The 14,825-nt window shown below is 35.6% G+C and overlaps 1 protein-coding gene across 1 annotated transcript; it reads right to left on the bottom strand.

The window, feature by feature from the left end:
* Window positions 1-12,941: 12,941 nt before the first annotated feature.
* LOC120120584 (cyclin-D3-1-like) lies at window positions 12,942-14,525 on the bottom strand. Its single transcript, XM_039140189.1, has 4 exons — window positions 13,878-14,525; window positions 13,591-13,792; window positions 13,384-13,514; window positions 12,942-13,305 (listed from the first exon to the last, which is right to left on the bottom strand). Exons 1-4 carry the CDS (start codon window positions 14,376-14,378, stop codon window positions 13,093-13,095), a joined length of 1,047 nt encoding a protein of 348 aa, XP_038996120.1. The 5' UTR covers window positions 14,379-14,525; the 3' UTR covers window positions 12,942-13,092.
* Between the last annotated feature and the right edge of the window lie 300 nt (window positions 14,526-14,825).

The raw sequence follows: 14,825 nt of genomic DNA on the forward strand, positions 1-14,825 counted from the left end.
TATTTATGGCACATAAAAGAGAGTGGATAAGCATGCTCTATCTTTACACATTTAAAGCCCTTCAAAATTGCCATTCACTCATGTCGCAGCCGTCTCTCGGTTGAGCCCCGAATTGGGTTTCGACTTGAATGAATTGGGTTGGAGTCGCCACCGATCATTTTAAATAAATGTTTAGGCTGATCGGACACCATCTTACCTGATCTGCGTTATACCAGAAACGTGTCGGGTTCGAGAGTCGGTTACGGTCAAGGAAGGATTAGCACCCTTGAACCGCCCTTTCGGTACCAATTAATTTGTCGGTTGTCTTTAATTGCGAAAATTTGAAATTTAAATCGAAATTTAAATTACCCGATTCGAAGTACTTACCTTTGATCGGATGAAACGAAGACCCTTAAAGAGATAGACATGTTAAAAAATAATAAATAAAAAATAATAATAAAACTATCTAAAATAATAAATCAAATGAGGAAAAATGTGAATAAAAGGAAAAAATGGATAAAAGAGAAAATATATTAAATAAATAAAAACAAAAAAATGAAAATAAAAATAATAAAATAAATTTAAGGGAAATGAGAGAAAAAAACTAATAAAAATGTTAAATAAAAAAAATAATTAAAACTGAAATAAAATCAAATAAAAATTTATAGGGTCAAATTGAAACAAACTAAAATTAAGGGATGAAATTAAAAAAGGCTACAAAAACGAAGAGTAAAGAGTTAGGAGGACCAAATAATAATTAATCCTAAATTCCGAATAAGGACTAAAATACGAACAAAATGAAATTAGAAATCCAAATCAAAGCTGTTGAAAATTATTCAAGTGACCAAAATACGCAAAAATGTGTAGAAAGTCCCTAGGTAAAACGACGTTGTTTCAAAATTGATATTTAAACCCAAAAGAGGGGTTTTGCTTCATCACTTCCCTCATTCTTCTTATTTCTCCTCTCACTCTAAATATGAGAGGATAACAATCCTCTCGCCTCTCTCTAACCCGACGAGAATCCGGCCCAAAACACTCACCTCACCCTTGAGACCCCAGATCTGAACCTCAAAACACAAAATCCCAACCCCCTTGGCGTAGATCTGACGAAGATCCACTAGGTTTTCTCACTTTTTCCGACGAACTCTCGCTTCTACGGTGGCTTCATCGGTTCAGATGCTTGTCTTTGGTTTCTTTTGTGTTTATGTGGCTGCCTTATTTGTGTCTGAGGGGGTCTTGGTGGCCTCTTGTGTTTACTGTGTTTTCTTTTTTGTATCATATTGATGGTTCTTTGGTTGTGATGATGTTTCGCGTGTTGTTGATGTTATTTTTTTATTTGCTGTGGGTTCATGTGGTGGTCTTATATGGTACTGTGCTGTGGGTATTTTCTATTGTAGCCTCTCGATTTTTCCCTTGTATTTTGTTGTGGCTTTGTGGTTGTGCTAACAGTGTTGTACTGGTTCTCTCGATGATCCTCCCCCTGTGTATGGCCTCACCGGGGGCTTTTTATAGCCCCGATGTTGGCCGTTCTGGTTCTGAGATGAACGGAATTGTGGCCGTTGTGATGCTGGTCGTCTCGGGATGGGTCAGTCCCGAGATTATCGGACGGCTGTTTAGCCTGTTCTTCAACCGTTTGACCGGTCACGTGCGCCCCTTGACTCCCCTATATGCGGCGCTGATTGTTTCCAGAAACCCTAGTCTGATGTTGGTACGGGTTGGGCCAGGCCCACCCTGGACTTTTGGACTCTTAGACTGGACCCTGGGACAAAACGAGAAAGGAAAAAATAAGTAAAAAAATAATAATAATAATATAATATAATAAAAACATTTTTTTTTAAACTATATAATATATATGTTTAAAAAATAATTTTCAAAACTATATAATTTATATTTTCAAAAATTGTTTTAAAAACTTATATATTATATATATTTTCAAAAACGTTTTAAAAATTATATAATATATATATGTTTTTTAAAATGTTTTAAAAACTATATAATATATGTGTTTTCAAAATGTTTTAAAAACTATATACTATATATATGTTTTCAAAAATGTTTTAAAATTTATATATTATATATATTTTTAAAATGTTTTAAAAACTATATATTATACATATTTTCAAAATGTTTTCAAAATTATATAATATATACATATATATTATAAATAAAATAAAATAAAAATGGCCACAAAATAAAAAATAATAATATAGACGAAAATGAGTGTGTACAGCTGCCCCTCTTTGTCCTTTTTCGTGGAACAAAAAATAGGACAAAGATAAAAAGACACAAATTTTCGTTCGATAGAGTTCAAGAATAACTCCATGTCGAATTGAGTTGTAGATGGCCCCTCCGTCACGAAGTCGAGTCCACCTTCAAATGATATGGAATTGAAGTCGTAGTTCAGAATTTGAATCAAAATGTGGCTTCTTGTTGCCAAATTATATTCAACCTCAGTCTTCTTCTCGGTTTGAAGACCTTGGCTTGAAAATTCTATTGGAAAATATTTCTTTGACTCCACCATGTGGTTGATAAGCCCTCGAGCTGAATGAAATCGAACTCGAAAGGTCTTCGTTGACATATAGCTTTTCTCGACTTAAGCTATACTACTGAAAAGCGGTTTTTTGTCACTATGTCACGGTTAACCCAGATCTTCTTCTCGACTTAAAAATCCCTATTGCAGCCAGAGGGTAGTGTAATTGAGGTGTCATCGAGCTGAATGGAATCGAACTCGACCATTTTATTGACAGATAGCCCTTATTGCCTTGAGTTATTATGTAAATTTGGTTTGCCTCTAAGCTGAGTGTAATCGAACTCGAAGGTCTTTAGTAGATAACCCTTCTCGACTTAAGCTATGCTGCAAATGATGGTGGCTTTGAGTTGAGTGTAGTAGAACTCGAAGGTCTTTGGTGACAGATAACCATTCTATCCTTGAGTTATGCTGTAAATGGTGTGCCCTCGAAGCTAAGTGTAATCGAACTCGAAGATCTTTGGCAGATAGCCCTTCTTGACTTAAGTTATACTGCAAATGATGTGCCTTAGAGATGAGCGTAGTTTAACTCGAAGGTCTTTGGTTGGCAGATAACCCTTCTCGACTTAAGTTATACTGAAAATGATATGCTTTAGAGCTGAGCGTAGTCGAACTCGAAGGTCTTTTGGTGACAGATAACCCTTCTAGCCTTGAGTTATGCCGTAAATGATGTGCCCTCGAAGTTGAGTGTAATCGAACTCGAGGGTCCTTGGCAGATAACCCTTCTTGACTTAAGCTATGCTGCAAATGATGTGCCTTGGAGCCGAGCGTAATCGAACTCAAAGGTCTTTGTTGGTAGATAACCCTTTTAGCCTTAAGTTATGCTGCAAATGATGTGCCCTCGAAGCTGAGTGTAATCGAACTCGAAGGTCTTTGGTAGATAGCCCTTCTCGACTTAAGCTATGCTGCAAATGATATGCCTTGGAGCTGAGCTTAGTCAAACTCAAAGGTCTTTTGGTTACAGATAACCCTTCTAGCCTTGAGTTATGCTGTAAGTGATGTGCCCTCGAAGTTGAGTGTAATCGAACTCGAGGGTCCTTGGAAAATATCCCTTCTTAACTTAAGCTATGCTGCAAATGATGTGCCTTGGAGCCGAGCGTAATCGAACTCAAAGGTCTTTGTTGGCAGATAACCCTTCTAGCCTTAAGTTATGCTGCAAATGATGTACCCTCGAAGCTGAGTGTAATCGAACTCAAAGGTCTTTGGCAAATAGCCCTTCTCAACTTAAGTTATGTTGCAAATGATGTACCTTGGAGCTGAGCATAGTCAAACTCGAAGATCTTTTGGTTACAGATAACCCTTCTAGCCTTGAGTTATGTTGTAAATTATGTGCCCTCGAAGCTGAGTATAATCGAACTCGAGGGTCTTTGGCAGTTAGCCCTTCTCAACTTAAGCTATGTTGCAAATGATGCACCTTAGAGCTGAGCGTAGTCGAACTCGAAGGTCTTTGTTGGCAGATAACCCTTCTCGACTTGAGTTATGCTGTAAATGATGTGCCCTCGAAGCTGAGTGTAATCGAACTCGAGGGTCTTAAAAAATGGCTTCCCTTCACAAGTCTAAGCCGGTCATAGTTCTTCAGGTGGCTCCTCTGAGCGGGTCTGAACCAAATAATATGATTTTTGGATGACTCCTCTTCACGGGAAAGTCCACTGATAAATTCTGTCAGCCGGTTATCTTTCATCGTGGAATTGAAATCTGGCTTGAAAGTGTTAACTGGAAACATACTGCTCTTTATTGAGTTGAGTTGAACTGGATTTGATCTGAATTGGTTCTCAAACCTATCTGAAATTGGTTCTGAGATCTGTAGATATGTCAAGTCAGTTGAGGTGTAGCTTCTCACTGCTGAGTTAAGCAACCATCATCGTTCTTCAAAAGTGCTTGTGAATCGAGTATCATTCATCCTGAAGTCGAAACTTGATTCTAAAAGCTGCAAAAATCTTGTATGCTAAAATGATGAATGTGATGCACCTAGGTATATCTAAGATGCATGCAACATGAATGAATTATGTTTTATCTCTTGGACTGGAGTCTCGTGTTTTGTCTGCCAATATGGTACATGGAATCGATCGTGCCCCATTCTTTTTCAAGCTTGGGCTTTACAGACCCTTCATATCTGAGATTGTTCTGTTTGAAAATGTTTTTATTTGTTTTAGGAGGGAAACTGATAAAAATGATGTAAAATATTGTTCGCAATTGAATCAAATTGTAAACGTGAGTTAAAAGAATATCAAAGGAATCAAGAGCTCTTTTAATGTTTTCAGAGTTACAACTCTTTGACAAATGATCAAATGGATGAGTTGGCTTTAGGCTGGCCTCCTTTCTAAGGTTTCGGTAACCCAAAATGTCATTTTTTTTAAATATCGCAATATGCTTTGGCATTTCAATTGGGTGCGAACAAAATGACGCAACAAGCATGATCAATTACTAGACCTTTTATTTCGGTCCTCTGAAATCTTTCATTTGTTTAAGCTTTGTAGGTTCCTCTAACAAAGGCAGTGCAAAAAATATTGGTCTAAAAATGAAATTCTTGAGTGCTCGTGTGTAGTTGACTATAACAGGTGTTCTTTAACTCCCTTAGTCCATCATTACCGAAAATTTCTTGCTTAGATAAATTTGATTTAATTTACCGTTATCTGGCTAGCTGAATCCATAAAGTCGGGGAGTTTAACCAATTGCTTTAGAGGGACAACTTAACATTATAATCACTTTTATCAGGTTAAATGAAGGGTTCATCTCATCGCAAAATCTTCGACCGGACAATAGCAGTGGAGCAAACACCGAATTGCCAAGTGTTCAAGCAATGTCATGGTTTGAATGTAATCTATTCATAAGGCCAGAGCTTTCAAGTTTCATCTATAAACAATTGCCTTAGTGGAATAGCTCAGCTTTACGGATTTAATTTCTTAAGATTATCAAGAGGAACATGTTATAGTCTATGTGTTGTTAAAAGTAAAAAAAAAATCATCTTTATAGTTAAATTTTCAAGCAACTAACCTAAACTAGATTCACTTACTCGACTATTCCATCTGTAAAGATAATGATCATCATTGAAAGTATTAAATAAAAAATATAGAAATGTCATATGCAAAAGATGCCCCATGTTGTCCGCACCTTATGAAAGGAAAAGGTTATATTGGTTAATTGCAAGAGCAGGGTACAGTGTGTGAGGGTATATTCCGGGTAAGGTCAAAGTTCTTGTTTTAAATCATGTTACTTTGTCAAAGGTCTATAATCTTGAACCATTTACAGAGTTTATTAATTCAGATAATATTCAAAGAATTGCAAGTTTGCAAATTTGATTAATTGCTCAACATCTTTAAAGTAACATAAATTTATTCGAATGTCCAAACTTAAGAGGGAAAAAAACAAAAAAAAAATAAATTCAAACAAAATATCTCAAATGATGAAATGGTCTTCCTCACTTGGATGCCCTCAAGTTGTTGAAGTCGATCCAGTTCTGGTTACGCATCTTTTGTACAACTCTCTTGAATGCGTAACAGCTCTTAATTGTGTGCCCTGGGATACCACTGTGATATTCACAATGTGCATTCTCATCATACCACTTGGGGTATGGGGGCTTCATGGGCTCCACCGGGTATGGTGACACTACATGGGTGTCAAGAAGTTGATGGTAAAGCTATTTCTAGGTCATGGGAATATATGGTCGAAATGTTCCCTTTCCCTCATTGGTTATCTGGAATCTTGTTTAGAAGTACCTGACGGTACAACTGTAGTTGATTTCGGTTTGGAGATTGTGACACCTTTACTGGCATGGTTGATGTTGTTAATCTATTCATCCCGCTCTCGCATAGGAGGTTTTCTACTGGCCTCCTCATCCTTAATTTTGCCTTGCTTTATGGCCGACTTGATCATTTCTCCAGCCATAACCAAGTCTGAAAAGCTTCCTATAGTGATCGCAACCAGGTGCCCGAAGTATGGAGCCTTCAGGGTCCGTACGAAAAGTTTCCGGGTTTCCTTTTCATCCAAATGTGGATGCACTTGTACAACCAAATCTCTCCATTTTTGTGAGTATTGCCTAAAACTCTCGTTATGCTTCTTTTTCATGCTTTGTAGCATAACTCGATCTGGCCTTATGTCATTGACATGCTTGTATTGTTCTAAAAATGACTTGGCCATGTCCTTCTAGGTCTTGATATTTGATCGGCTTAACTGGTTGTACCACCGGATAGCTGAGCCCGACAGACTCTCCTGGAAGCAATGGATCAGGAGTTAATCGTTCCTCCATATCCTGTCATCTTTCGGCAGAACATGGTGATGTGAGTGAATTGACAACTGTTCCCTTCAAACTTCTCGAATTCATGGGACTTGAATTTCGGAGGAAGAACTAAGTCTGGGACTAGACTGAGTTCTGCGACATCAACTCCATGGTAGTCATGGTCTCCTTTAACTACCTTCATTTGCTCCTCTAACTGTTTGATTTTCTCCTCCATCTTCTTTGATTTGTCCTATTCGTCTGAATCTGGTATATGGTAATAACCCGGATTATTCTCAGGGTTAAATACAGAGGCTGAGGGTTTTGCTTTTGTAGTAGATGATGAACCCCCTCGAAGTTCCGGTAAGATTTCAGGTGAGACAACCACCTGTGGGGTAGCTGGTATAGTTACCCCTTCCGGTGAACCTACCCCAGGCGCACTAGTCTGTTGTAGGCCAACTAACTTGGCAACGATCTGATCAACCAAAGACTCTTGGTTCTTCATGATTGTATTCAGAGTACTCAGACTACTCTGGTTTATCTTGTCTTCAAGTTCTTTCTACAATTTTGTCATGTTCTCCTCGATTTTCTCCATTCTTGCTTCCATTTTCTTCTTTTTTAGGTGGGTGTTATGCGGATGGGGCGTATCTTGAGCTTGAGGTGGTATCTCCAGTATTTGTTCATTTCCGATGAGACATGTTTCCGTTAGTTAATGTGAATGCAAATAAAATAACAAAATGCAAAATGTCTAAATGCATGATACATGATGCATGATACATGATACATGAAATGTTCGAGGCATTGATCCAAAAAATGTGTCTGTTATTCTGAATAACCCTTATTGGTGACAAAAGTGTTACGTCTGAAGAGACAGAACATTTTTTGATGGTATAGATCCCGCACAGCTTCTGACAAGTTGAGTCGTCTTCCGCCTTTTTTCCCCGGTTGAATATCCTGTCGAACCATTCTGGTTTCTTTGGCTAAACTTGTGCAGGTGACGAGCTGCTTGCCCCTAAAAAGGTCTCAAAAGACTGCATCTCCGGCTTTCACTCTATGTCGAGCCTGTTCAAACGAAAGTGCCATCGGAGCCCTCCATCCGAAGTTTATCAACTTGTTTCTGGAATTTGTCAATAATGATCTCCAGTTTAGCTAGAGTTTCGCCATCTTTGTTCTTGTAGTTTTTGAATGGACTCTCCAGGTCAGTAACATTTTCCTCGTCTTGCCCCTGCAACCATTGCCTCTAAGTATTCTTTGACCACGGCTGGGCTTCTGAGTTTTTTATCTCTTTGTATTATAACCCCTTTGTCCATTAATGCAGATTATTCATGATTAACAAACACGTTTTGGTGGATCAACACCTCGCTTTAAATGATGCAAATGATGAAAACAAAATAAAAGAAAACAAAAAATAAAAATAGTTAGTGAGGTAAATCAAAACAATAATAAAAATGAAAAATCATAACCCACATGCTTATTGTTCCTACCCGGACATGATCTTTATCCCGCATACTAATTTCAAACAAATCCTAAACTGCATATTTGTCTAGTTCGCATGCTTTGAACAGAAAGTAAAGAAGGAAATGAAATCAAAACAGCCTAGGGTTTGCAATGAGGTTTTGGGGTGGGCTCTAATTCCATGTACTCTCCCGGTGAAATCAAACAGCCTAGGGTTTGCAATGAGGTTTTGGGGTGGGCTCTAATTCCATGTACTCTCCCGGTTTAGGTTCTAAAAGGGTACCTGAGTTCTCCTTGCTGGTACCCCCTTGGGATTGTCAGCCCCTTAGTCCTAGCCCATTACAAGCTTGTGTGAACTAAGTTAAACTCGAGAGGATACATTCCCTTATGCCCGCACGGTGAATAAATTCACACAAATGCGTCGCTTTCACCCCCACTTAAAAGGGTTCGGAGCTCGGGTATAGAGCTACAGATGAAAACTTTGAAAAAAATATGAAATCATTAAAAAATGTCAGTACAACTATTTATTTAAAAATAATCAAGGATAAATTATTGAATCGAATAAATAAATTTAAATTTAAATTTACAATTTTCGCTCAAAAAAAAGACAACCGGAAATTAATTTCGACCTGACCTGTCCCCAGCAGAGTCGCCAAGCTGTCGCGATCGTCTTTCGGTTGGGCCCTGAATTGGGTTTCGACTTGAATGAATTAGGTTGGAGTCGCCACCGATCATTTTAAATAAATGTTTAGGCTGATCGGGCACCATCTTACCTGATCAGCGTTGTACCAGAAACGTGTCGGGTTCGAGAGTCGGTTACAGTCAAGGAAGAATTAGCACCCTTGAACCGTCCTTTCGGAACCAATTAATTTGTCGGTTGTCTTTAACTGCGAAAATTTGAAATTTAAATCGAAATTTAAATTACTCGATTTGAAGTACTTACCTTTGATCGGATGAAACGAAAACCCTTAAAGAGAGTTAAATAAAAAATAATTAAAATTGAAATAAAATCAAATAAAAATTTAAAGGGTCAAATCGAAACCAACTAAAATTAAGGGATGAAATTAAAAAAAGGCTGTAAAAATGAAAAGTAAAGAGTTAGGAGGACAAAACAATAATTAATCCTAAATTCCGAATAAGGACTAAAATACGAACAAAATGAAATTAGAAATCCAAATCAAAGCTGTTGAAAATTATTCAAGTGACCAAAATACAAATTATAAAACTTACAAGGACCTATAAAACGGTTTAACCATACGCGAAAATGCGTAGAAAGTCCCCTAGGTAAAACGGCGTTGTTTCAAAATTGATATTTAAACCCAAAAGAGGGGTTTTGCTTCTTCACTCCCCTCATTCTTCTTATTTCTCATCTCACTCTAAATATGACAGGATAACAATCCTCTCGCCTCTCTCTAACCCGACGAGAATCCGGCCACCACTCCGTTGGTTACCCGAAACACTCACCTCACCCTCGAGACCCCAGATCTGAACCCTAAAACATAAAATCCCAACCCCCTTGACGTAGATCTGTCGAAGACCCACTCTGTTTTCTCATCTTTTTCAGCGACCTCTCGCTTCAAAGATGGCTTCCTCGGTTTAGATGCTTATCTTTGGTTTCTTTTGTGTTTATGTGGATGCCTTATTTGTGTCTGAGGGGGTCTTGGTGGCCTCTTTGTGTTACTGTTTTTTTATTTGCTGTGGGTTCGTGTGGTGGTCTGATATGGTATTGTGATGTGGGTATTTTCTGTTGTAGCCTCTCGGTTTTTCCCTTGTATTTTGTTGTGGCTTTGTGGTTGTGCTGACAGTGTTGTACTGGTTCTCTAGATGATCTTCCCCCTTTGCATGGCCTCACTGGGGGCTTTTTATAGCCCCGATGTTGGCCGTTCTGGTTTCGAGATGAGCAGGATTGTGGCCGTTGTGATGTCGGTCGTCCCGGGATGGGTCAGTCCCGGGATTATCGGTCGGGCGTTTCGCATGTTCTTCAACCGTTTGACCGGTCACGTGCGCCCCTTGACTCCCCTATATGCGACGTTGATTGTTTCCAGAAACCCTAGTCTGATGTTGGTACGGGCTGGGTCAGGCCCACTCTGGACTCTTGGACAAAACGAGAAAGGAAAAAAATAAGTAAAAATAATAATAATAATAATAATAATAATAATAATAATAATAATAAAAAGAAGGTAAATAATAATAATAATAATATAATATAATAAATTTTTTTAAAAACTATATAATATATATGTTTAAAAAATAATTTTCAAAACTATATAATTTATATTTTCAAAAATTGTTTTAAAAACTTATATATTATATATATTTTTCAAAAACGTTTTAAAAATTATATGATATATATGATTTTTAAAATGTTTTAAGAACTATATAATATATATGTTTTCAAAATGTTTTAAAAACTATATAATATATATATGGTTTCAAAAATGTTTTAAAAATTATATATTATATATATTTTCAAAATGTTTTGAAAACTAGATATTATACATATTTTCAAAATTATACATATTTTTAAAATGTTTTAAAAATTATATATCATATATATTTTCAAAATATTTTCAAAATTATATAATATATACATATATATTATAAATAAAATAAAATAAAAATGGCCACAAAATAAAAAATAATAATATAAACGAAAATGAGTGTCTACAACTCCAACACGCGAGAAAAGCAAAGGAAATTGTTTCGCGCCCTTGTCAAAAGATTACAATCTATTTCCCCTCTTTTTTTCATAAATAGATTCTATTTTAAAGGGGAACCTCCCAAAAAAAGAAATAATTAATATAAAGTTTTGATACGAATTTTAAATGCCATGAATGATGTGAAGAATTAAAATATGAGTGAAAAGGGAAAGGAAGTGAGGAAGAAGAAAGGAATAAATTGTAGTGGTGCTTTAGTGTTATAAAGCTGGAAAGGATTTATGGTGGATTAAAGAGGAATTAGTCTAATCCGGTTTTGTGTAAAGCAAAGGAACAAAAAGGGAATAAGTAAAGTTAAGGAGGAAGGAGACATCCCAACAATTTGTTTAAAGTCTAGGACCAATCTGGTTAACATAAAAAGCATTTTGTGATTGTGAGCATTGTTTCCTATGTCGCTTACTGCCCCTGCCCTTCATCAATATATTATACTACATGGATCTCTATGTTGTATGATTATATGTAAGGTAAATTATATCACACACCATTGAATTTTAAGGCTCATATTATTTTTATCATTGCGTTTTCTCACTTTTCTGTGTTTGATAGATGAAAAATTGTTTCCGGTGTTTGATAGTTGTAATTGGTTCTACAGAAAATAATTTTCAGTGTTTGATAGTTGTAATTGATTTTCTCAATGTAATTCATTTTCCTAATTTCTTTGTATTTTCTATAAATTGTTTTACCATATGATTTCCCGTAAAACATTTTTCTAACTTTTTAATTCAGAGTATAAGCACTCAAAAAATATTATTTTATTTTTTAATATTAAATTAATATTTTAATATCATTTTAATAAAAATATTTAATATAAATATAATATAATTTTAATAATACTATATTTTTAATATTATATTAATATGTACTCAGATATATTATAATAACATATAATATTATATTTTTAATTTAGTAATATATATACATTATTAAATTAATATTATATATTATTTTTATAAATATAATATTACTAAATTATTAATAATGAGTAATATTAACTTATATATTTAATATTAATATAACAATTTAGCATTATGTTAATAAAGAACTAATAATTAAAATTAAGGGTGTTCAAATAGTTAATTCAACCGCCTATTGAATTGAATTATCATTAACCGAATAAATGAAACTTTTTTCTTTAATCATTAATCAAATTATCTTTTTGAAAATATTAACCAAACCGAATTTTTTTAATTTTATGTAAATCATTTTCTATAAAATTAATTATAGTTTACCAAACAATTAGTGAAAATAGTTTACACAATAAATCAAAACACATGTTTCCCATAAAATATAATTTATTTTACGTAAAACAGTTTTAGGTAATTCATTTTACGTAAAATAATTTTCAGATAATTCATTTTACGTAAATTATTTATTTAAAAATCAATTACAGTCTATCAAAAAACCCTATTTTTTATTTTACTTAAACCTAAGTACTACGTCGTTAAATTTATATTACCAAAGCGATATCATTTTAATCACTCATTGTGACAGAAAAATTTGTTTGTATCGTTATGTTGTTTGAATTTTAAACGTATAATGCTTATATTAAAGAAAACAAAAGTTTAATACTATAATTGAATAAAAAATTAATTGTAAAAATAATATAGACTCTAATTTTAGTGATATTTGGTATAATTTATCTTATATATTATATTTACCAATAAAAATGATTACTATTAAATAAATTAATATATGTGTTTCATATTTTTATAACAAAGGATATGACTGATTGGTGACCTTAAACAAAGGGTATAGCACTTAAAACGAGGTCAAAGTCAAAAACTCCAAATCCAAAAGTCTAAAACCAAACCACTCCTAACCCCACTGACCGACAACTTATTTCTCTCTTTCACATGCAAACAAACAAACCCTTCTTTTTCCTATTTATTATAATACATTATATATTCCTCACACAACAAATGTCCATAACCAAACACAGTAGCACATTAAATAAGTAATAAAAAGTAATGTTTATTTCCTAAACAGGTCTAATTCTAATCTTAACAAAACCAATTGCATCTGTACAAAAACTATAGATCATCATCACAGGTAAAAGAAAATTGCTTATAGATTTATTATTATACATAATGATGGGAAAATAGTCGGTACATATAAAAGGGTATTTTGCTTTGATAGAGAAACAAACATACATTCTTGAATTTCAATGCACCTTTTTCTTTTTGAAGCAAGAGAGATTTTACTTAAGATGGGCTGCCAACCATGTCTACAAAGACTCGGTTGAGTGATGGCAAGCGCATTACTTGTTCTTGGGGTCTGCTCTTCTTAAAAGGTGGCTCGCTGGATGAGTGGTTCCAGCTATTGTCACTGCCAAATGCTCCATCAATCACCTTCCTCTTACACGCAACATTGCCTGATAGATCCAGGATGAGCTTGTAACAGTCGTTTACTTTGTCCTGTTTCAACAACACTGAATCAAGATTAATTATATTTAATGGTGTGCAAATGATTTGGAGTGACCATAATTAACTCACCTTGCTTATTTTAAGAACGCTCAGCAGCTGGTTCTGGTGGTCAATAGGATTGGAAACCTCGACTTGGTGTATGACGTGCATCATTGTTGCAGTTGCCAATACAGAAGGGAGATAAAGGACAGATCTTGAATCTAAAAAACACACACACAAATGATGAGAAAACAGGGACAGAACACAAACTTTGTTTTGTAATAAAGGTGAATTTACCGGATATTACAGAGAGGAGGAGACGTTCACATCTGTTTAGAAACTCCCAATGGAGATGGGTTTTTAACCCGAGTCTTCTAATGATGTGATCGAGAAACGAAAGCGGGGTGATGGGGTGTATCTTCCATTTGAGAGTTGAGAGTACCAAAAGCTCCATTCTTTGTATAGTTTTGGCCTCGAAAATGTACTTTCGTTCTTCAACCTAGAACGAAATTAAAGAGATTATAGATGAAAGATTGGGCACAGGATAATGTTGCAAGAAAAGATTGTTGTTTTTGGGGACATACTTGTAGGTCTAGAAGGAGAGGGACTTGTGTTTCTTCAACTTTTGCAGCAAGAGAGAGACAAGTGACGGCCAGGAGCTGGATCATCCATGGCTTATCTCTTTGAAACTGGAAGGTACTTAAGAATCTATCCAGATAGTTGACGGAGAATACGGCGGTGTGAGCGGTGAACCCGTAGCGAGCATGGACTTTAAGCATCCACTCCACCGCGTCACGGCGAGCCATTGCTAGATACTTATCGGAACAAGGCTGCTGCTCTGCTTCCTTGGAGAAAAGAGAAAGAAGCTCCTCGTCTTCCCAAAACAAATCTTGCTCCAACAACAAAAGTGGGAAAAACGAAGGGTTTCGGCCATTGTTATAGCCCCTCGAAGAACTCTCTTCCTCTACAACTTCACCAACATCATTTTCATCACCTTCTTCTTCTTCTTCTTCTTCCATTTTCTCTTCGCAGTAGAGTGTGTCTAGCAAGAACGAAGGGTGTTGTTCGTATTGTTGAATTGCCATCTTCTTAGTGGAAGAAGAAGAGGGTTTTTGAGTTCAGGTAGCTCAGTATGCTAAGGAAAACATCCATAAATGAAATGTTGTTAAAAGACCCATGACTGTGTAACTGGGTTTTTTTTCTTTTCTTTTTTTTCCCTCTGGATGAGTGATGAAGAGAGTACAGAGTGTGTGTAATATAGGTGTATAGAGAGATCAAAAAGGCATACAAGAAACAACCAAAGAGGAAAGAGAATTGATTTTTTTTTTTGGCATTTTTACCGAAATATCATCTTTAGACCCAATAATTACCTGTTAAGTATTCTCTCTTTTAATATTACTTATCTAGCACTATTTCTAACACGGTAACAATAAAGCGCGGATCGTCAGCATCGCCTTTGCGGGGTTCTGTCCAAGCTGACATCACGTAAGGAAAGGCGCAGATGGTTATATGCCCCTTCCATTATGCACGTT

This window comes from Hibiscus syriacus, unplaced genomic scaffold, assembly GCF_006381635.1.
Source record: "Hibiscus syriacus cultivar Baekdansim isolate YM2019G1 unplaced genomic scaffold, ASM638163v2 tig00110342_pilon, whole genome shotgun sequence".
Lineage (NCBI taxonomy): Eukaryota > Viridiplantae > Streptophyta > Magnoliopsida > Malvales > Malvaceae > Hibiscus > Hibiscus syriacus.

Coding starts and splice junctions, on each gene's coding strand:
- LOC120120584 (XM_039140189.1), bottom strand. CDS start 14,378: ATGGCAATTCAACAATACGAACAACACCCTTCGTTCTTGCTAGACACA. Junction 13,793..13,877: donor CTCTCCTTCTAGACCTACAA/GTATGTCCCCAA, acceptor ATTTCGTTCTAG/GTTGAAGAACGAAAGTACAT. Junction 13,515..13,590: donor CCTCCTCTCTGTAATATCCG/GTAAATTCACCT, acceptor TGTGTTTTTTAG/ATTCAAGATCTGTCCTTTAT.